General features: G+C 53.4%; 2 protein-coding genes across 3 annotated transcripts in view; both read right to left on the bottom strand.

Moving 5' to 3' along the window:
• Positions 1–622: 622 nt before the first annotated feature.
• On the bottom strand, positions 623–15,256 carry RSPH6A (radial spoke head 6 homolog A). The gene is made up of 6 exons (XM_049900886.1): positions 14,582–15,256; positions 11,402–11,636; positions 8,049–8,813; positions 6,274–6,418; positions 5,198–5,315; positions 623–860 (listed from the first exon to the last, which is right to left on the bottom strand). The coding sequence occupies exons 1-6, from the start codon at positions 15,235–15,237 to the stop codon at positions 623–625; spliced, it is 2,157 nt and encodes a 718-aa protein (XP_049756843.1). The 5' UTR covers positions 15,238–15,256.
• A 298-nt stretch (positions 15,257–15,554) lies between these two features.
• Positions 15,555–22,910, bottom strand: part of SYMPK (symplekin scaffold protein) — a 36,690-nt gene continuing 29,334 nt past the window's right edge. For both annotated transcript variants that reach the window (XM_049900884.1, XM_049900885.1), the window contains exons 21-27: positions 22,352–22,442; positions 21,120–21,221; positions 17,697–17,884; positions 16,718–16,894; positions 16,480–16,575; positions 15,878–16,213; positions 15,555–15,722 (exon numbers count right to left, since the gene is read on the bottom strand). In XM_049900884.1, the coding sequence (XP_049756841.1) occupies positions 15,582–15,722; positions 15,878–16,213; positions 16,480–16,575; positions 16,718–16,894; positions 17,697–17,884; positions 21,120–21,221; positions 22,352–22,442 (1,131 nt within the window). In that variant the 3' untranslated portion in view covers positions 15,555–15,581. The remainder of the gene's footprint in view (positions 15,723–15,877; positions 16,214–16,479; positions 16,576–16,717; positions 16,895–17,696; positions 17,885–21,119; positions 21,222–22,351; positions 22,443–22,910) is intronic.

The raw sequence follows: 22,910 nt of genomic DNA, 5'->3' as shown, positions 1-22,910 counted from the left end.
GCACTCTAGTGGCCATGTGGCAAAGTTAAGCCCTGAGTGATCTGGCTCCCACCAACTTGTGTTTCCAACCTCACTTCTCACCACTAAGCCCTCACATTATGTCTCACCTAAAGTGAGATTAGAGCAACTACCCCAACACCTTTCACTCTCTCATGCTGTTTCCTATGCTTGCAATGTCTTTCCCCACTCTTTTCTTGACCCTTTAAGAGTCAACTGAGAAGTTCTGACATTCCTATTGATGTCCCCATCCCGGTTTTCATTGTTTGGGGATGGCTGTCTCCCCCACGGAGAGGGGGAGTCAGGGCTTCGGCTACATGGTCCCCTCTGTATCCCCAGCAGGGCTGAGCTGAGCTGAGAGGAGGCACTTAAATAGTTGTTTGATGGCTGGTCAAATTAATAAATGAAACACATGGGACAGTCATCATGCCAATGAATGTGGTGAATAAATAAATGAATTGTAATGCCACAGGGAAATTTTATTCAGAGCAGCTGTCTTCCTCTTCTCCCCCTGCCCTCCAGGAGCAGAGAGAAAACCACTAGTGAAAAAATAAATCCGTATATAACTATGTATAAGGAAAAACTGCTATCTATCTACTTGTGTGGGGAAAGAGGCTATGGGGCCTCAGTCCTCTACATCCTCATCCTCATCTTCCTCCTCATCCTCCTCCTCGTCCTCTGCGGCTGCCAAGGCCTGTTCCTGGGCAGCCTTGAGGGCCTGCTCCTCCTCCACCGTGGGGTCATTTGCCTCCATGATCTCTGGGCCACTGGGATACTCTTGCTGAATGGGGGCTGGCAGGGCTGGGTTGAAGTTTTCAGGGCTGTACTTGTGGCCCCAGCCGATGTAGATGTTCTCAAACTTCCTGGAGGGGCAGGGAGGGACTGTGAACCCCTTGCCCCCTTTCAAGTCCCCATTCTGGAATTCCGTAGAGCCCGGGCCCCAAAGTGGGCATAGCACAACTACAAGGTTGCAGGTGGTAGGGTGAAATGTGCCCGCAGATTTCTCTATTAATTTGTTCATCCAACAGATACTTATTGAGAACCTACTGTGTGCCACTCAGTATCTATAAAAACCAAACCTGTTGCCATCGAGTCAATTCCGACTCATGGTGACCTCATGTGTTACAGAGTAGGACCACTCCACAGGGTTTTCTTGGCCATGATCTTTACGGAGGAATCCCTCAGTGGCACAGTTAGGTGCTCAACCAGTAGCCAAAAGGTTGATGGTTTGAACCCATACGTAGGTGACTCAGAAGAAAGGGCTGGTAATCAGCTTCCGAAAGGTTACAGCCTTGAAAACCCTATTGAGCACAGTTCTACCTGTACACACGGGGTCACCATGAGTCAGATAATTGGCTCCACAGCAACTAACAGCAGCGACAATGACAATCTTTATGGAAACAGGTCGTCAGTCCTTTCATACGTGGAGCCACTGGGTAAGTCCAAACCACCAACCTTTGGGCACACACTGTTTGCACCACCCAGGGACTATAGGCAGCATCCAGTGTGACTAAGGAACTGAATTTTTAGTTTAATTTTCTAATTTCTTTTGTGATTTCTTCTTTGACTCCTTGGTTACTTAGGAGTTTGTTGTTTTGTTTCCACATATTTGTGAGTTTTCCAAATTTCCTTCTGTACTGAGATCTAATTTCATTCCACTGCCGTTGGAAAGCTTACTTTTTGTATGATTTCAATCCTTTTAAATTTCACGTGTGGGAACATGTTTTATGGCCTCACAAATTGTCCAGCCTAGAGAATGTTCCGTGTGCATTTGAGAAGAATCTGCATTCTTCTGTTGTTGGATGGAGTGAATTGTATTTAATTTTAATTCTTTTAAATTTAAATTTAAAAAAATCGATACTCTAGGCGGTTATTGGAAAGCATCTAAGTATGTCTGGAGCAACTCAGATACACGAGTCTACTTTTCCAACTGCAAATTTTATGAAATCTAAACACAGGTCAGGTATTTCTGACGAAAATGTAGCTTCCAAACTGAGATTTGCTGCATGCGTGAAATACACACCAGACTTCAAGGACTGTGCATAAAGAAGAATGTATGCTAGTTCATTAGTAATTTGTCTATTATTGATTTCATGTTGTAATGAGAATATCTTGGATATTCGGGGCTAAATCAAATATATTACGAAAATTCATTTCACCTGTTCATTTTTACTTTTTGAATGTGGCTACTGGACAATTTAAAATCACGTATTTAAGGAGTCCCTGTGCGATGCAAACCGTTAAGCGCTCAACTACTTGCCGAATGGTGGGCAGTTTGAACTCTTCCAGAGGTGCCTCAGAAGAAAGGCCTGGAGACCTGCTTCCGAAAGGTCCCAGCCTGGAAAACCCTGTGGATCACAGTTACTCTGCACACATGGAGTCTCCGTGAGTCACCGTCAACTCAATGGCAACTAACCACTACCACCAGCACCACAACAACACAATCACACGGGACCACCAGCACCACAACAACACAATCACACGGGACCACCAGCGCCACAACAACACAATCACACGGGACCACCAGCGCCACAACAACACAATCACACGGGTGGCTGGCATTTTATTTCCATTGGACAGCCCTGGTCCAGATGCTGGGAACACAGCAGCGAACAAATTAAGCAAAAAAAAGAAAAAATCCTGCCTCATGCTTATACTCTAGTGGGAAGAGACTGATAACCAACAAGGACACATTTGCTTGGGTCCTCATCCTGCCAGTCCATCCTGTCCCCAGAACTTTATCTAGGGAAGGAAAGAGCAGTAAATGGGAGAAAAGGGAGGGAACTGAGAGATAAAGACAGTCAGAAAGATGTGGATGGGTAGAGAGGCTGAGAGAAGAAGGGGAAAGAGAGAGAGAGGCAGAAAGAGGGAGAGAGACAGAGAAGACAGAGAGGAAAAGAGACAGGGAGACAGGGAAGATAGAGAAAGAGAGAGACAAAGCAGGACAGCTGAGGGATGGAGGGTTTGCTTGGAGACGCAGTTTGGTTTTGACCTTATTTTGACATCTTTGCTATTCCTGAGAGCATCGTTTTCTCCAGGTCTTTCTCAGAGCTGGCAAATCCCTTCCTGCCCTGGTTCACAAACCAGCAGCTTCAGCATCACCTGGGAGCTAGTTAAAAATACAGAATCTCAGGCTCCGGCCCAGCCCTACTGAGACAGACTCGGGATTTTAACCAGATCCCCAGGTGAGTCCTAAGCACTTACGGCTTGGGAAGCTCTGATCTAGAATGTCCTTCTACCGGCTTTTCCTCATTACCTCTTTCTTTCACTGAAGACTTCAGATCAAAGAAATTCTTCCTTTATACCCTTAAGACTTGCTCATGCAGTTATAAACTGTCATTAGTCCCTGAGCTCTCACTAGCGTTTCTTATCACAGTTTGCAACATGGTATTTGTGGTGGTTGTGGTGGGGTTTTACAGTTAAGGCTTGTGTTCCTTCTGGCTGCTCCCAGAGGCAGGATCTGTAGGTCTTTTTGGTCATGGTATTTCCTTGGGTCTACCACCTAGCTGGCACAGTGACATTAAAAAATCCTCTATGAAGAAAATAATGAATGGATAGGTAGATGGATAGATGGATGGATGGATGGATGGATGATGGATGGATGATGGATGGACGATGGATGGTTGGACGATGGATGGATGGATGGATGGGTGGGTGGGTGGGTGGGTGGACGGGTGGACAGGTGGGTGGATGGATGGGTGGGTGGGTGGGTGGGTGGATGATGGATGGATGGATGGACGATGGATGGATGGGTGGATGGATGGATAGGTGGATGGATGGGTGGATGAGTGGGTGAGTGGAGAATGGATTAGTGGGTGGAAGATGGGTAGGTGGGTGGAGGGTGGCTAAGTGTGTGGGTAAATGGATGGTTGGATGAAGGCAGATGGATAGTGGTGTGGGTGAATGAATAGGTGGATGGATGAAGGATAGGTGGTGGGTGGGTAGATGGATGGTTGGATGGCGGATGGAAGGATAGGTAGGTGGGTAGAGCTCCTAGTTAGATCTTTAGCTTTGAGGGATGTTGGCAAATTAGGGTGTGACCAGAAGAAGGGGGTTGGCAAAAGCAAGCATACCTCTTTCCACCTTCTGGATGGAAAAAAAAAATTTCTGAGGATGTGGTTAATGTATGAAGATTACATGGAATCCCACCACAATTGTGAACCAGATACTAGCAAACTCAGCATAGGTTCGAGATGGAAAAGGAAAATCTATGAAAAATAGTCTGACCTCTGGTGGAGAGCGCTGGTAAGTGCACCTGCCCCCATTGTTCCCACCCATATTATCTGGTGGCTGAGCAGAAGGGCTGGGATGTGCCTCCCAAGGGAGGCTTAAGGGTCCTGTGGGGAGTGTATATTTGCGGTGTGACCTTGGCCTATGTATCTCTGGGGAGCAACTGGTGGGGAATCCTGGTGGGAAAGATTTCCACTCCCTAGACCAATAGCCAGTTGCTGCCAAATCTGTGCTGACTCATGGTAACCCCAAGTATGTCAGAGTAGAACCGTACTCCATATGATTGTCAACGGCTGATTTTTTGGAAGTAGATTACCAGGCCTTTCTTCTGAGGCCCTTCTGGGTGGACTCCAACCTCCAACCTTTCAGTTAGCAGCCGAGTGCATTAACTGTCTGTACCACCCAGGGAATTCATTTGGCCCCATAGAGGAAAAAAAAAAAAAAAAACCTCTCAAGTTAGAACTGTCTAGGAGGCCCAGGAAAGGAGTGAGCTCCCTCAGAGAAGAGACTTCACCCCTGTCAGGGTCGCCCCAAAGGGGACTCCTGATCTTGTCCAGCTCTGCAATCGATGCATCAGAAAAGCCCTGGGCCAGGGAACCAAGGACCCGGGTTTGAATCCTGTCATGCTGTGTGATCCTGAACTAGTTCCTTCCCCTCTCTGATCCTCCATTGCCTCATCAAACAGGTTTATACCCTCCGTCTGGGATTTCTCATCACAGCCATTGAAAACTCTACAGAGTGCATTTCTACTCTGAAATGCACAGGGTTGCTGTGAGTTGGAATAGACTGGAAGGCAATTCATTTGTTTCTTTTTGGTTTTCTGGATCCCCTGGGAGCTGAGCGAGGGTGTCAACCCGGGGGCTTCCTGAAGGGGGTCCTTCCAACCCCCACCTGCTCTGGTGAGTTGCCTGGCCCCCCTGAAGGTGTCTGCAGGGGCCTCCCCTGCTGGGAGGGGCTGGGTGATACATACTTTCCACTAGCGTAGGCATAAGCCCCCGGCCAGAGATTGGAGCGCACGATGGCCAAGGAGTATTGCGGGGAGTGACTGCAGGACAGGCGGGCCGTCCAGGGCGAAAGGTGCATGATTTCTGTGGACAAAGGGGCAGTGAGGCCAGGGGCTCAGGAAGCCTGCTGGGCCTGCCCCCCCAGACCCCTGCAGGAAGTTGGAGAACAGGAAGGGAGGAGGCAAAGATGGAGCGTCAGCAGGGGCAAGAAAGGAGCTGCAGGCACTAATGCACCAGCTTAGGTGCTTCAACTCTGGTGGCAGACCGCTTTCCAGGAAGCCACCTCACCTGTCTGAGCCTCAGTGGTTGCACCTATGAAATGGGCAGACAATCTCGCCTTCCTGGCAGAGTGGCTGTGAGGCCTGGTGATAATGTCTACCTTCCACAGTGCCTGGCACCCAGTGCAACCCCCAACAGGGGGTGGTCGTGGTTCTATTCCCAGGTCCACCATCAGTTTGGAGCAGGGAACAGGACAGGGCACAGGCAGGTGCTGGGCTCACTGAATTCTGGGTTCAAAGCCAGCAACTTCCACTTCCCTCCAGGTGCCCGATGCCCCCGCCCTCACAAAATACTATCCATTCATCCACCATCCACCTCAAGGCCCGCCTCCTCTGGGAGGCCTCCCTGATCATGTCGCCCTCCACCCAAGCCCATGAAGGTGTCTCAAGATCACACCCTACATCTGTGCCATTGCCACATGCCAGACACTGTTCAATACAGTATGAACACGTTACTGCAACCCTGTGAGGGAGGCACAGTTGTGATACCCATTTGATAGATGAAGAAGCAACTGAGGCTCCAGACATTTCTGGCAAGGGATTGTCAGCCAGTATCTTTTGCATGAATGGATGAATGAATGAATATTATTTAGCACAGGGCCTAGCAGAAAGTAAATACTTGCTGTTGTTATTAGGGAGTCACACCTGAGCTACCTGGTTTGGCTGCAGGTGGGGAATCCAAGGCTCAGAGAGTTGGACCAGAGAGTTGACTCCAGGCTGTCTGCACCCCGGCTGGTAGTATGCAGGGTTAGAAGGACAGTTACCTGCATCTTCTGAGAGCGGTGTCAGCAGTGGGGGCCCGACTTCCTGCTCCACCTCCTCTATTCCTTCATCTGCCTTCTCTTCCTCCTCCCCCAGCTCCTCCTCCTCCTCCGACTTCTGCAAAGGGTTCACCCAGGTGCAGCGGCCCTGGAGGTAGGGAGAAGGTCAGGAGGCATCCTCAGGGTCAGAGCCCAACTGGGGCTCTGGGGGGGCATAAAGGGCCAGGTGGCACCCAGAAGCACTGGTCCTGTCCTTGGGGGCTCAGGTGTGGGCAGGAGAGACAAGGTTAGTCACACAGTGAGGGGGCAGGGAGAGCCCTGAAAGCCCTTTTGTAGTGACAAGGCGGGGGGAGGGAGGGGACTCCTGCCTCCTGATGCCCATGTGGCCTTGGGAAAGTGGGTTCCCCCACTTGTGCATCCATTCATTCACTGATTCATTTATCAAATATTTAATGAGAACCTACTACAGGCAGGTACTACCCTAGATGCTGGGGATACATCCTTGAGAAAAGAGACCCCCCCAGAGTCCCTGCCCTTGTGGAGCTGACATTCAGCAGCCCGTATGATCCTCGGTTTGCTCATTTGTGCAATGGGGGTTTCAGGGGTACCTTTCATTGGATTGTTGGTGGGTTTCAGGAGATACTGAGGAGCCAATAAGTGTTTGCTGAATGAATGAGTGGATGGATGGATGGATGGGCGGGCGGACGGGTGGGTGGGTGTGTGGGTGTGTGGGTGGGTGGATGGATGACCATAAGTGCCTAGCATGTAGCCAATTTCAGTTTCATCAACAACGACAAAATGGGGCTGGCCCCTGCACCTACCTCCTCAGAGGACATGACATTGTAGAGTCAATAAATGTTTATTGAATGAATGAATGAGTGCCCAGCAGAAGCCGCATGGAACAGATAAATGAACAAAATACACTGTAGGCACTCAGTAAATGTAGGCCCCCATTCTCTTACCCACAATTCCAAAATCCACAATTCTGAAGTCTAAAAAGGTTTAAAAGCCGAGTTTTTTTTTTTTTTCTTCATAATCCATTTGGCAGCACCCCTGAAAGCTGAACGAACGAGAGGTTATTCCTAAGTTTTGCTGCAGGAACAATGACATGCTTGAATGCAGGCTTCGGCTCTGGCCCCTTGCTTGGGGTGTTGTATAATATACACTGTGTGAAGGAGCCCTGGTGGCACAGTGGTTAAGTTGGTTGCTAACCAAAAGGTTGGTGGTTTGAACCTACCAGCTGCTCTGCTGGAGAAAGACATGACAGTCTGCTCCCATAAACATTACAACCTTGGAAGCCCTCTGAGGCAATTCCACCTTGTCGCCTTTTTAAACTCTGAAAAATTCTGAACTCTGAAAATGCACCCAGCCCCAAAGGTTTCTGGCAGGGGATCGTCAACCATGTTAAATGAATAAATCAATGAATATCATTTACCACAGTGCCTAGCAGAGAATAAACTCGTTGTCGTTCGCTGCCCTCCAGTAGATTCAGACTCATGGCACCCCACGCGCACAGAGTAGAACTGTGCACCTCACGGTATTCAAGGCTCAGACCTTTCGGAAGCAGATCGCCAGGCCTTTCTTCTGCGGTGCCTCTGGGTGGGTTCGAACCACCAACCTTTCGGGTAGTAGTCGAGTGCTTAGTCATTTGGGCCACCCAGGGACTCCGGAGAATAAGTTATGTTGTTATAACTAGGAAATTATATTAGGAAGCCACCTGAGTTTGCACAGGTGGGGAAACCGAGGCCCACAAGCCCGAGCCCGCCCCTGGTCCTCACCTGCGGCAGGATATGTTGTGTGTGGTGCACCCAGTTGGCCATGGAGTCGACCAGCTCGAGCACCGGGATGCCTTCAAAGTCTGGGTTCTCCTCGAAGGAATCGCGCCCCGCGCCGCCCTCCTCCTCCTCGTCGCCCTCTTCCTCGCCAAACTGGTAGAAGCCAAGCGGGCTGATGTGCGTGGCGGCCGAGATGCGGGCGATCTGGGCGCGCAGGTAGTTGGCCTCGTTGCCCGGGAAGGGCGGGTAGCTGACGACCGGCGTGTCCAGGTAGCCGGTAAAGAACTTCTTAATCTTGCGCGCGTGCACGATCTGGGCCGGCGTGACGTGGGGCAGCCGAGTCCAGGGTCGGCCCGGCTCGTTGCACACGAAGTACAGGTACTTGTTGGTGCCTGAGCGGCTCTCCTCCCTGGGGATGACAGGCGGCGGCTTCCACATGGGTTTGGGGATCACGTCGGCTGCCTTCTCTTCGTCCTCCTCGCCCTCCTCCTCGCCGTGCGCGTCCATGACATCTGCGCCCTCCAACATATCCTCCACCTCCTCCTCCTCGCCTTCTTCTTCGCCCTCTCGGAATTCCACCTCGGCCACCAGGTAGCTACGCTTGAGCCCCAGGATTTTGCCCCAGAAGCGGCAGGTGAGGATGGGCTGCTGCTCCACCAGCTGCTTCAGGGCCAGGAAGATGCGGAAACTCTCGTCCGAGCCCAGGCCGATGCCGGCTTGCTCAAAGTAGAAGGCCGTCTCCATGATGTTGGGCACTGGTGTCTCTGTCTGCTGAAGGTGGGGTGGGAGGGCAGAGGTGAAGGAGGCTGAGGCCCTGCTCTCTAGCTTGCCTCTTGGATAGAGTTAAGAGAGTGAAAACATTCTGGAACCCAGCCACCTGTGGTGCTAGTGATGGCCACAGAACCAGTTGTGGCCAGTGAGATGTAGGGAAAGTCCCTGGGGAATATAGCCCTTGATGGCTGGTGCTGCAGCAGCCATTTTTTGAACATAAAGTGACAACATCAAGACCAAAAGCCATCAGGATGAAGAAGGAAGAGCGAAAGGGAGGAAGAATCCAGGATTCTTCCTGACCTCATACATATGCTGCACCAACTTTGAACTTCCCCCCTCCAGACTCCTGGCTAAGTGAGGTAAGTTAAATGTCTTGCTGAACTGTTTGTACCATTTTAACCAAGCACTCAGGTCCCCTGAGAGGTGCCAACAGTTTGCGCTCGACTACTAACCTAAAGGTTGGTGGTTTGAACCCACCCAGTGGCACCATGGAAGAAAGAGCTGGCAATCTGCTTCTGTAAAGATCACAGACCAGACAACCATATGGAGTAGTTCTACTTTGTAACACACGGGGTCACCATGAGTAGGAGTCGAATGGGTGGCAACGGGTTTGGATTTTGTTTGTTTGTTTCTGTTGCTTGCAATCAAAGGCAATCCTGCTGATTGCCCTAGTCAGAGATGAGTTTTATAGACAGGCTACTATGATGCTGAAAACAGCTTTCTCAGTTTGGTTTAGAGACAGGGAGGGAGGTTAGGGATGAGAATGTGTGTGAGGGGAGAGCACAGCCCCCCAGTGCCTCTTCACTGGGGAGCCACCTTGCCGGCTCTAAACAGCTTACACTTGACTATTATGTGTGAGAAAAACGACCTTCTAAATAATGATAGGGGCAGCATCTCAGAGCAGTGGGGTCGCGGATGGATTATTCCATAAATGGTATTGGGATTGTGGCTAGCCGTTTGGAAAAAAATATAAAATGAGAAAAATGAAAGCCCTGCCTCACACGAGACAGAAAAATAAATACAAAATGCTGAATGAGTATTTATGAATTTCTTCCTAGAAACAGGCACAGGCTACAAACGCCCACAATTTTGCCCTTTCACGGACCCGGGATTGAGAACCCCTGCTCCATATTCTAAGAGGGTGGGGCTTTCAGGGACAAGGAGTTCTAAGGGGGCGGAGTCTCTCAAGGGATTGCATTAGAAAGAGGTGGGGCCTTTGAGGGAGACCTGGTGGCACAGTGGTTAAGAGCTCGGCAGCTAACCAAAAGGCAGGCAGTTCGAATCACCAGCCGCTCCTTGGAAACCCTGTGGGGTAGTTCTGTTCTGTCCTACAGGGTCACTATGAGTCCTTAAGAATTGGAATCGACTTCACTGCAACGGGTTTGTTTTTTGTTCTCCCGCCCCGGCCTTTGAGAAGATGACGTTTTTAAGGGGCGGGGCCTTTGGGGACAAAACATTCTAAGGAGGCGGGGCTCTCAGGGACTTGGGATAGATGGGGGCAATGGGGAGGGAAGAGGGGATAGATGCAGTTCTAAGCTGGTGGTGCCTCCTAGGGAGAGAATGGCGGTCTGAAATTTAAAACCATACTCTCAGGTAAAAGTTGTCCTTCCTGCCTAAGACTTAGGTTCTCACCTGCTCTCTGCTCACCCAAAGGGCTCATTCATTGACCAGGTTGTTCACGCAGTCCTCGCCAATCCCCCGCCCCATGGTCTCCAGAATCCTACAATCTCAGAATCATAGAAACAAGCACCGACCAACAGCACCCGGGTATAGGGTAGAGGTTGTAACACCGGCTTTGGAGGTCATGGCCAAGAGCCTGGAGTCCTAGGGCTGTCTCCCTTGCTTCCTAGCTTCATGCCCTCTGAGCTTCAGTTCCTTCCTCCATAAAATGGGCATAGTAAGTAAATAGTCCTTGCTTCACAGGATTGTTTTAGGGGCGAAACCAGACAAAGCAGAGGACCTGGCAGGTGTCGTTATTATTGTTATAAACAGAGTCCTCAATAAAAGTTTGTTGACCAAAGTGTGAAAGGACACTTCGCCGAATACGAAGCATTCCTTCAATTCTGGAAACAATCATGGAACCATATACTGAAAATGGCAGAATGCTAATGGGCCATGGGTGGAAGAGTTCTTAGCAAGCCTCTATTGACAAACGGGGAAACTGAGGCCGGGGAGAGGGAGCAAATGATTTCAGTGTTGTGAGACTCCAGGAGGCAGTGGTTTCACAGAAAAGGGCTGCAGGACAGTTTTTTCTGAAGGGAGGGGTAAAGGATGATGGGAGAGAGGAGCCTCCACCTCCACGAGGCCACCGGAGTCAGCTTTCTAAAAAGCAGAGCTGACCCGATCTTTCCTTTGCCTCAACCCCTCCCATGGTGCCCACTGCCCTTAGGAGACACCACAAGCCTTTAGCCTGGCGCTCAAGGCCTCTGTGGCCTGGCCCCGCCTCCCTCCGTCGGGGTACACATCCCAGACTGAAATCCTTTCCGTTTCCGGTCTCCCATACCTCCAGACCTCAGCACAGGCTATACTTTAAACCTGGGGCAGCGCACGTTCCACCGCAGGCCCTTCCCCACCGGCTCACTCACCACCTCCTCCTCCATCTCCTGTTCACCCTCACCGCCACCGCTCCGGATGAATAGCGCCTTCTGCTTCTCAGCCATCTCGTAGGTGAGCTGCATCTCGGGGTCGTCTCGCATTGTGTCCAGCTTGGGGTGGAACCACTCCCGTTGCGTGGTGCGGTTCAATGACTCCAGGATGAACAGGGGGTCCTCGGGCCGCTGGTTCAAGAGCTTGGTGAGCAGATTCACTAGGTGCTCGTACCTGCCTCAGGTAGGGGAGCGAGGGGGGAGGGAGGAAGACATCACTCATTCAGCTCAGTGGGCTCACTGCTGTGTGCCTGGCCCTGTGCCTGTCACTGGGGACACGGTAGAGAAGAGAGAAAGTCTTTGCCCTGGTGGAGCTGACATCCTGATGGGGAGATGGAAATTCATCAAATATGCAAAATATAGTATGTCAGGGAAGGAGCCCCAGTGCCAAAACGGCTAAGAACTTTGTTGCTAACCAAAAGCTTGGTGGTTTGAACCTACCTAGGGACTTCGTGTGATAAAGACCTAGTGATCTGTCCCTGTAAAGATTACAGCCCGGAAAATGCTATGGGGCTGTTCTACTCAGTCACATGGGGTCAATTTGGGTGGCAAAGGCACATAACAATGTGCCAGGGAGGGGTCATGGCTGTTGTTAGTGGCCATGGACTAGGTTCCCCATAGGATTTTCAAGGCTGTGACCCTTTGGAAACGGATCGCCAGGCCTGTCTTCAGATGAACCTCTGGGTGGGTTCAAACTGCCAACTTTTTGGCTAGTAGTTGAGCGCTTAACCATTTGCATTGCCCAGGGAGACCAGTAGAGCAGGGAATGGGGACTGGGAGTTTCAGGGACAGATTAGCCAATAAGCAAAATACGCACGGCCTTACTCGTGCTTACTTAACTAATCTGTAGTGCACAACTGCACCTGTTTTTTTTACCATATCTTTGATGTGGTGAAACCCATGTGAAATTGTCCACTACAGATTAATAAGTACACAGTTAAGCCCATGTGTACCTTGTTTACTGGTTAATCCACCCCTAGGGACAGGTGATAGTTTGCAATTTTAAATAGGGGGGCCAGGGAAGGCCTCACCAAGTGACATTCAAGCTGAGATCTGAATGAACTGAGGGACAAAACATGCAGATATGGGGGGGGGAGGTGGGTGGGAAGAGTGCTTCAGGCAGAGGGAACAGCAGGTGCATAGGTCCTGAGATATTTTATGAGTCTGACGTGATCTTGATACCAAGACTCAGGGACAGTAGGAGAAAGGAAAATTCCATGCTAATCTCACTGAGGAATCTAGATGCAGAAACCTTAAGCAAAACTTGGCAAATGGCATCCATCAATTTCTAAAAAGGACAAAACATCACAATTAAGTTGGACTGACACCAGGAATGCAGGACTGGACTGACAATAGAAAAATTTGATGTAGCACGTTAATATGTCAAAGGAGATATGTAAGAGCACCTCAATAGATGCAAGAAATTGTTTGATAGCATTCAACACCCATTCATGATTAAAAACAGACAATTTGTAGCAAGGTGGGAATAGTAGCTGATTTTTATAATCTCATAAAGGCTAGCCACAAGTAATCTACTGGACAAGCCAAACATGGTGAAAGACTAAATATTTTCCCCTATGGAACTGGGAACGAAGATGCCCACTTTCACCAGTTCTATTAACACTGTACTGGAGGTTCTAGCCAATGCAATACGACATGAAAAAGAAAGAAAAAATATAAGGATTAGAAAGGAAGAAACAAAACTGTCATGGTTTGCAGATGGTATGATTGGGGATGTGACATGAGGGTGCGCCTGACATGGTGGAGGAACACTGGAGTGAGTGTTAGCGGTTGTGGGAGAAGAGGAGGCTCGAGTGAAAATAGTATTGTGATGGGTTCCATCCACTCAGCCAGGCACCATGCTGAGCACTTGAGAGCAATGCTGAATCCTAACCACAACCATACACACAAGGAACACTTATGGCCTCTGCTCCAGAGCGAGGATTTGAAACCAGCTTGTGTGATTTCAAAGCATGCATATGTAACTCTCGGCTGTGTGAAAACCCCTTTGTCAGCAGTCTTGGATGTGGTGGAACGCCACCACTGAAGTTGTTGGGAAGGGTAAGAATAGGTGAGCTAGGGTAGCTTTGGCCAGGGCTTTTCAGGAAGGGACCTTGAAGCTCCCAAGGGTTGGGATCTGTTGAGGAACAGCAAGAGACTTTTTTTGACTGCACTCTAGGGTCTGAGTTAGGAGGAGGTACTGACTAAAAATGAAGTTTGGCGATGGGCAGGGCCTTGAAGGCTGTGGTGAGGAGCCTGTGTTTCCTCCTGAGGGCACTGGAGAGCCATGAAAGGTTCTGAGCAGGGGAGGGATCGGGTACTTTAGCAAGACCTGTTACTTCTCCAGCGTTATCTCCTTCCACTTCTCCCCCTTGCTTCCTGCCACACTAGCCTCCTTACTATTCCTCAAACACACTGAACATCAGAGCCTTTGCATTTGCTGTGCCTTGTACCTGGACCACCCTTCCTCCAGATACCTACGAGGTGCTTTCTGCCACCTCCTTTAGGTCTCTGATCAGATGTCACTTCCTCAGAGAGGCCTTCTCTGACCTCACCCTATTTAACATACGCTCCCTACCCCCCTGGCCCTGCCTTATTTTTCACTTTAGTTCTTACCATTTATTATGCTTATTGTTCATTATCTCCACTAAATGGTGAGCTTCATGAAGATGTAATTGGGGCTGAGAGATGTATTGTGACTGCAGCTAAGTAGCCTTGGCAAGTTCCTTCCTCAGGCGGGAAGTTTAGTGGATAAGAACAGGGCCTCGACCTAGATGACTAGTGTTGGAGTCCTAGCTCTGCCACATCTTAGCTGCGTGATCTTGGATAAGCAACCTAACCTCTCTGTGTCAGTTTCCTCTTCTGTAAAATAAGGATTGTAGATGTGGTAATCTCAGTGTTATAGGAAGTAGCTACTAATGTGTGAAGTCCTGGGCACAGTCCTTGGTAAGTAAATGCTAATGATAGTTGGTATTTATTCCCTGACTCCTAGTCTAAGATGCCCCCAGAGCAGTTGCTGGTTCTCCACCAGGACTGATATCTGACTGATGAGACCCCAGAGCCTTGGCTTGGTGCCCCCCCGACCCCACCTGGGTCCTGCCCCTTCCCCACCCTTCTCACAGGCTGAGGTCACATTTGACGCTGGTCTGCAGCAGGTAGGCTTTGGCGTTCTGCACAGCCAGCTCCCGAGGCTCGGGCTCCGGCACCTCCATACCATAGGGCCCGAAGTCCAGCTCAGGGGGCAAGTAGTGGAGGTCAGGGTCATCCCTTGTGTAGGGCCCGTGCTGGGTGTCCTCGAGCTGCAGGTCCTGTCTCTGGTAGGGGTTGAACTGGCCTAAGAGTTCGGACCGGGGGTCCTGGTACACTGACTCCAGGTGCTGGAGGAGGTTGCCATGGGCCTGGTTCACCTGCTGCAGCAGCACACTGGCCCTTCGATCGTGACCCTGGCCTCTGTTTTCATCCGTATAAGGATAGGGTTGGAACTCTTGGGGGTAGCCGGCACTCTGAATCGGGTAGTGCACACTACCCATCTGGGTTTCTGGAGCCTGGAAGGCCTCCGACATCTGGGACAGGTTGGGGTGGTTCGCCCAGCGTTCCTGACTAGCTTGCTGCTGTGGCAGCATCTGGGGGTCAAGATGCATTTGCAGCTGTTCCTCTAGGACTGAGGGCTGGAGTTGAGAAGAGTCCCGACTGGGCCGCCGATCCGAGCCCTGGGAACTCCTCCGGCTCGCGAGCTGCTGGGAAGGGTGCTCAGGGTCCGGCGGTGGGTCCCACATGGCTCAAACGGAGTCTCAGACTTCTAGAAGAAAGGCTTGCAGATAGGCCAGTAGACTCGCCCGCCCACACACGCCCGGCAGCCGCTAAGCTGGCTCCGTTGGTTTCTAAGGCCGAGGGAAGGGGTGGGCCGTTACCAGGGGAGGGCTTCTGCGCAGGCGCAGCGCCACGAACGCGGGGCTCTAGTCGGCCCGCGGGCTTCGGGGCGCGCTGCGCTGCCTCCCGGCAAACAGGTGGGCAGAGGGAAGAGACCGCACCTACGCCCCGAGACCAGCGATTATCTTTTTATTTTCCGAAAAGCAAAGCCCCGCCCCGCCCGCCCACACCGCGCCCCTCCCAAGCCCGGTCAACTGTTTCCCTTGATCTCGGGCTCCCCGGCTTCCTCGGTGGCTGGGCTGGGGGTCTTCACGGTGTCTTCTCCGGCAGGGCCAAGGGTCTGGGGGCTCCGCTCCTCCTTTGCGGTCAGCCCACCCGCTGCTGCTGCCTCCTGGTGACAAAGGGAGCTGGTCAGTGATAGGGCAGTCCCACCTCTCAGCTTTCCTTCAGGCCCTACCCTCACCAGCTTGGGAACCGAGCGCACAAACATCACCCGGGGGCCCTGGCTTGTGTCCTCCTTTGCCTCTCTGAGGCGACCGTCTCTACCTTGGGTAAGGGCCCCTCAAGACTCGTGTCCAGGAGCGCGGCTTCGGTCAGCCCCAAGTCATCGTCCTTGCTGATGAAGATGGCGGGGGTCTCGCACTCGGACCCCTCCTCCCGGAAATCCATGGCTTCCTCGGGTGGGGGAGGGCCTGGCCGTGCCGAGGAAGAGGAGGCGGCGGAGGAGGAAGAGACCCCTGCTCCTCCCGGCTTCAGCTTCTGTTCCTCCTCTAGCTGCCGCTTTAGGGCCTTCTCCTGGGCCAGCCGTAGGCCGATGAGGTCCTGAGGGGGCCGGGGGGCTGGGGCCGGGGCCGGCGCCAGGGCCAGGGGTTCCAGGTCATCCTGGATGTGGGAAGGGGCACAGAGATGCGCAGCTTGGGTGAGTGCTGGGCGGACCCGGCTGCTCTCAGGGTGGTAGGTGGGGAAAGAAGAGACTACGTGGGCTGGTGAGAGGGCGGAGGTAGGCGGATGGTACGGGGCAGGGCAGCAGCAGCTTCACTGTGGCCACAGGGAATGCCGAGCAGCTGTCCCCCCAGCCCACCCCTGAGCAGGAGCATCCTCTTGGGGTGGGGAGGGCGTCATGGGAGGGAGGGCTGCAGAAGCCTCACCTCTTCCAGGGGCCCCGCAGGTGCCTCCTTGGCCTCCGTCTCCTGCTTGCCACTGGCCTCCAGGATGGCCATGATGGAGTTGGGGATGTGTGCTTGCTAGAACAGGTGAAGAGCAGGATGGGGCACTGTGGGGAGCTCTGGCTGGGGACCCCTCTTGTGCACCCCAAAGCCAGGGACCTGTAGCAGTGCAGGGCTCCCCTCTGGCCACCCCAGCCAGTCCCTGAGACCCCTGGGGTACCTGGTGGGGTGTGAATGAGCGGACATGGGCCAGCAGGGGCTCGCGGAGCTCAGGGCACTTGTCAAATACAGCGTCCAGCTGCTGGGGTGGCAGCTGCAGGATGACCTGGAAGCTTTGGGGCTTGGTGCGCTGGCAGCACTTGATGAAGCCCTCCCACACCTTGGGGTACTTCCACACCTGGATGGATAGGGGAGAGCGGCTGTGAGGGAGGTGGGCAGCCCCCCAGCCTCAGAACCTGGCGAGAGACTGTGCCAGGAAGGGGCCAGAATGGGGCCCTGAGGTGCCAAAATCCCCACAGTCACAGAGATCATAGACTCTTCAGGCTCCATGGCCTGGCCTCCCGCTGGGCAGCCTCCTCTTCCCTCAACCAGGCGCTGGAGAAGGAGGGTAATTGGGAAAAGGGCAGGAGTGTTGAGAGCTGTCCTCTCACAGCACTCTCGTGCTTTGTGAGGACACGGCACTGGGAGGTCGAGATGGCCCTGTCACACAGACAGGGCCCAGGAACGTGTGGGGACTTGTCTGGGGTCCCATAGGTGTTAAAGAGGTGGAACCGAAACCTGAGCCCAGGCCTGTCTGTTCCATTGTAACCTCGGGGCCAGGTACTGCACAGTGGCCACCTGTGGGCCACATCCAGACTGGGGCTTGCTTTCTGTTGCACCGAGGTATTTTCTGAGAACCCAGAGTTGCAGCTTCTCTTGACAAACTGGGCCATCCTCCAGTGCGCTGTGTGGGGAGGCAGCCATGCCTTTCTTGGGTGCCTGTCCCTGGAGTCTAGCACCTCTCTCACCCCTACACCAGCACTCATGTCTCTACCCTTTAGGTGTCTGAACCCCAGATCCCTGGGCCCTGCCTTGACTTGGCAGGAGGCAGGGCTGAGGGCTGGGCAGTCCTGGAGAGCCTCCTCATCCGGGCTCCCTCTGGGGTGCGGGAGGGGAGGAAGGCAGAGGCTGGAAACACCCACATGGGGATGGGTGGTTACCTGCTTCATGATGAGGCGGGACAGGATGTTCATGACGAAGCCCCCCAGCCGGGGATACATGGTCAGGGACTGGATGACGGTCCTCATGAGCAGCATGGGCAGGGGGCTCTGCTCCATCAGCTGCTGCATCACCACGGCCAGCACCTCCGACGTGTACACGTTCCGCTCAGCGAAGCACAGGTTGGTCGCTGTCAGGAGGCCAGAAAGCGGGCCTGTCCTCTCTGCCCAGCTGTCCCGAGAGGTGGGAGCCCACACCCTCCAACAGCCTCAGCCTTGTGGTCTGCCCATGAGGGAAGCCCCAGCCCTGACTTGCTGAAGCTCCTGACCAGACAGGAAGACACCCCTGCCCAGCACAGGCCCTCTTCTGAGGGGATATTGGCCCAGCCCTTGGAAAACCCCATGCTGAGTGCAGTGGGGAGACCCTGGCCCCTTCTCTTTGCGGGACAGCCCTCTCAAAGGCTGGTGGGAGGGAGACATTGCCAACCCCCGGAGACCCATTCTGGCTTGACAGGGGTGGGACAGTCCCTCCCCCTGCGGAGGACAGGCAGCTGCTGACTTCCTTAAAACTCCACCACAGGGTAAAGAGATGTCTTGCCACCTTCAGGCTGTTCAAGGGACTGCCACTCCCCAACCCTGGCCAGGCCAGAAGGCTTGCACTCTGCCAGGATGATGGGGAGGACACCCTGCCTAGGGTTATGTAGGGGATGCAGAGACGGTAGAGTTGAAAGGAAGGAAGGCGCAAGAGAACGAGGTCTGGGCCTAGGATGAGCACCCCAACTCTGTACCCAGGGCCGGGAAGGGAAGGGCCCAAGGAGGGCTGGCACCACACAGCAACCAAGATGGGCAGACCAGGGCAGGCCTTGGGGTCTGTTCCCTCAGGAGTGAGGAGTGGTGCCTTGATTTCCTGTGCTAATGGGAGACCCCAGGAGTTGCCTCGGGACCCCTTATTCCCCAAACACGACTTGCCATGTGAGTGTGTTGGCCAGGAAGTCTTTATTGAGCCAGAAGAGAGGCCCCTGATCCTTGAGAGGCAAATTGGGAGCAGGATGGGGTGGGAGTGCCTATAAGGAATGGGAGGACTGGAGCGGGAAGCTGGGGGATTGAAGTATTATAGAGAGGCAGGCAGAGAGCAGGCTGGGGCTCTAGGCCAAAGGGGCAGAGGAATGAGAGTGCAGATGGTGAGGACTGTGCCAGAGACAACCTGCCAGAAAGCCAGGAAGCACCTCCTCTTCCTCCTCACAGGGGGTCACTGGGCCCTGCCTGCTCTGCCTCTTCATGCTTCCAGAACCTACCTCCCCTCAGCTCTCTCCCAGGCCCCCCACATAGTTCTCTAAGCCATCCTCCACTCTGGGGCCTCTAGAGATCAAGTCTACCTGCCCACCCCTGTGGCCTGAGACCTGTGTGGTTTCCTACTGGCTCCAGGCTCACTTCATCTCTAGATCAGGCCCCTGCCCCAAGCCCTAAAATCCAGCCAGTTCAACCCTGCATCCCTTGACTCCGTAGTTGTTATTCCTTTCTCCTGGACCATCTCCTCCCTGCCAGCTCACCCCTACTCATCCCTCAGTGGGCTCAGCTCTGGTGACTCCTCCAGGAAGCCCTCCCTGATGCCCCACACTCAGGCTGTCTGGCACCCCCAACCCAGGCCCACCCACTCTGGTTGTCACTGTGTGGGTACAGGTCTGTCTCTGCGATGGACTGTGAGCCCCAGGAAAGCACAGACAGCAGAAGGACAGTTTTCTTAGTTGACCAGCAGAGCACTGGGGCAGGTCTAGTTACAGAAGCATTCACCACAGAGAGGGGGGCCTCTGGAAGGTGTGAGTGCCAGGAACGCCTGTGTATACATGATCAGGCACTGGGGACTCAAGGGCCACACAAAAACACTGGGCTTTTGTCACCCTAGAACTTCGAGTACAGGGGGCTCCTAGCACAAGCAGGACTTGCTGTAGTACTCGAGCAGGAGAAAAACATACATGTGCTGGGAACAGGAACAGGCCGGACTGGGGAAACGAATAGCAGGTGGAAGACTGGCTGGAGGGCTGCTGAGAACTCAGCAGGGATGGAGGCTGTGTGTGGGCCCAGGGAGAAAAAGGCCATGCTAAGGGCTCCTTGTGAGAAAAGGATGGGGCAGGACTTGCTGACACCTCCAAGGCCTGTGTGACCCGCGGCAAAGCCCTCTCTCTCCCTGGGCCTTGCCTCTTCCACGTATCATGGGGGGCTGGGCAGAGCAGAGGCTTTAGAGCTGGGTCCGAGTGGGCTTTGTGAGGGGTACCCACGAGTCCCCTAAAACTGCACACAAACTGTGTGAGCATACTGTTCTTGGGAGTGGGTTCCTAACTTTGCTCTGGGCGCCCAACAGACCACACTCCAGGACTAGCACTTTCCATTACCCAGATCTTAACCTACTGCCCCTCTGTTCAATGTCTTTCCCCTTCCAGCCTGAATATGGACTTGAACCTCTCCCAGTCCCTCTCTTGACCTGACACCCAGTTTCTGAAAGAACTTGCTGAGGAAGGCTAATCAATAGCTGAAGAAGCCATTTCAGGCTAACACGAAACTATGTAGCCACAGAAGGAACTCTTCCTCCTCGTTCTTCTTTTCCAATAGAGGAACAATCAAAGAAAAGTTTTCTTCTGAGTAGAGAGGGTGACAGTAAGGGCCTCCACCTGGGTGGGAAAGGCTGACCCTGGGGAGAGGGATGGAGGGGAGCGCTGGGGAACTGAGGAGAGGCCTTCTCAGGGCGGCGGTCCCGAGGCCCCAGGTGCTTCATGTAGGTGGAACAGGGACAGCGGAGATTCCAACTCAGGTTCATTTGACTTCAGAGTCTGTATTTTTCCACTACACCACTTAGCAGCTGTGTGACCCTGGGCAAGTTACTTAACCTCTGGAGCCTCTGTTTCCCATCATCATACTTACCAGACTGTGTGGCGAGGGTTCAGCAGGAGCAGGCCTGCAAGGCACTCGGGGAGAGGCTGGCTGAGAATAAACTCTTGGTGAATGACACTACCGTGATACTGTAGATGGCCACAGCCAGCCAGAGCTGCCCCCCTGCCTTAGGGCCCAGGTTGGACGTGGACTCTATTCTCAGTCTAGAAGTGCCTAGGTGCACAGCTCTCCGGGTTCAAGTCCCGAATCAATCTGCTTGCCAGCTGGGACTCTAAGCCTGCTCAGCTGTGGGGTTTGCTCCCTCTGTCCCTTGGCCGGGGCTAGGGGAGGAAGGCACGCCCCACATTTCTCCTGGGCTACTCTGTGCCAGTGCCTAGCAGGGCACTGGGTCCTTAGATGGGGAAAGAGAGAAAGGTGGGAAGGACAGGCAGGAGAGCTTTCTGGAGCTCTGAGGCGGGGCCGCAGGAAGCACAATCTCCAACTTGGCGGATCCCAGCGAGGGAGGCCTGTGGGTACCTGTTGTGGGGGACAGCGCCTCACCTTTGATGATAGACTTCATGTCGCACTTCACCGTGTCGATGTTGTGTAATGCGATCAGAAGCTCTCCAGGGTTCAGGGGGGACAGGGCGGAGTTCCCTTCACCTGCAGCGGGTGAGACGGGGGTGGGGGGAGGAAACAGCACAGAAGTTGAGGTGAAGAGATAGGTCCGAGCTCCCCAGACTGGACACAGTGAATGAAGACAAGACTCTTGTCTGCTTAGAGAGGGCCTGGGGACAAAAGGTTGGAGTTGGGGAAGAAAGAGACTGAGAGCACAAGAAGAGGAAGCAGGATGAGAGGACTTCCTCTGGGAGCCTAAGGCCTTCATCTCACTCCCCTCCTTGCCCATATAGGGCTCCTACCCTCTTTAAAGCAACACCAAGCAGGTTAAAGGTATTTCTGTCCCTCACTGGGCTGTGCACCCAAGAGGGCAGGGCTAGGATGGGGCCCCACCCCTGAGTCCCCAGAACTAGCCTCACAGCACATACGCTCATGGGCATTTACTGGACAGGACAGGATGGGGCCAGGCAGTGGACTTGCAAACCATTGTCTGGAACCTTCCACAGCCCAGGGGTCCTGGTGGAGTGGGCCCTGCGGGGAAGGAAGCTGGGGGAGATGGTGCTCGGATGTTGCCGTTTTATGTTCTCAGACACTTGTCCTTTTTTTTTTTTCCCCCAAATCATCAGGTTACCTGTGGAGCTCTAGCTAGCCTCACTCCTGCCCTGGTACCAGCCACTGGGGTGTGAGGCAAGGAATCCATTTTTAACTGACTTGGTCATTTTCCTAAGTTGAGTGCTTCACTCTTTCTTTTTTTAAAATGTACCCCAAAGCCTCGTGTCAGACCAAATGCCTGTCATCCACAGCGTGAGGGGCTCAGGCAAGACCTGAAGAAAGGCAGGGGTGGAGCCCGAGGCTGAGGGTGCCTTGGAGGATAGCTGGGTCCTGGACAGGGAGGCACTTGGAGAGGAAACACAGCAGTAACTGGCTCAGCCAGGGGCAGGGCCCAGCACAGATGAAGCCACCGTCACCACTGCCAGAGGAGGGCTGCCAGTGCTCTGGAGCAGACGTTCAGACAGTGTGTCTGGGGGCAGCCCCTAGAGATGGCATCAGCTACCCCCGCACTCCCCACCTCACCTCCTACATGGCTGGGGGTGCGGTGGAGACCTGAGGGAGGAGTCTGGGCACAGGGACCCAAGGGGGAGGGAACTGTACTGGCTGAGTGGGGCATCACCTACCGTGCTGGGTGCCCAGCAGGCGGTTGAAGACCTCTTTCACCACGATGGGGTTGAGTTTGATGAGTTTGGGCAGGGCCTGGATCACCTCTTTCTACAGGGAGAAGGACAGGGGGCAGGTCAGATACACCCCCTTCCCCTACAAGCTGCCTCCTCTGCTTGCCCTGGGGAGTGGAGGGGCAGGATCTGGCCACACCAAACCCCTCCAATGCTTTCTTTCTCTCACCATTCCCTCTGCCCCTTGGGGCTGGGCTTTCTCCTCAGCTCACTGGGCCCAACATGCCCCTGTCATGTTATTCCCCTCCTGAGTCCCTCCACGTAGCACATCCCACGGGCCGGGGGAACCACCACACACCCATACTCTCTTGCTGACTACAGATGGGGCCCTAGAGGCTCACGCAAGGCCCCACAGCCGTTAGGGAAAAGACCTGGTCAGGGAAGGACATGCTCAAGGGGAGGGGCTCACTACATGTTTCACTCAGGCCTCAGGATAAGATGGGGGAGAGAGGCACTGTGATCCTCATTTTGTTGTTAGATGCTGTTAATTTCGACTCACAGCGCA

Source organism: Elephas maximus, chromosome 11 (assembly GCF_024166365.1).
Source record: "Elephas maximus indicus isolate mEleMax1 chromosome 11, mEleMax1 primary haplotype, whole genome shotgun sequence".
Classification (NCBI taxonomy): Eukaryota; Metazoa; Chordata; class Mammalia; order Proboscidea; family Elephantidae; genus Elephas; species Elephas maximus.
Note: the sequence above shows the minus strand (reverse complement) of the source record. Positions and strands in the feature narration are given on the sequence as shown.

Excerpts from the sequence above, each read along its gene's own strand:
- RSPH6A (XM_049900886.1), bottom strand. The coding sequence starts at position 15,237 with ATGTGGGACCCACCGCCGGACCCTGAGCACCCTTCCCAGCAGCTCGCG. Across the intron at positions 11,637-14,581 it reads GTCAAATGTGACCTCAGCCT|GTACGAGCACCTAGTGAATC; the intron begins GTGAGAAGGGTG and ends TACCTGAGGCAG. Across the intron at positions 6,419-8,048 it reads CACAACATATCCTGCCGCAG|GGCCGCTGCACCTGGGTGAA; the intron begins GTGAGGACCAGG and ends CCCTACCTCCAG.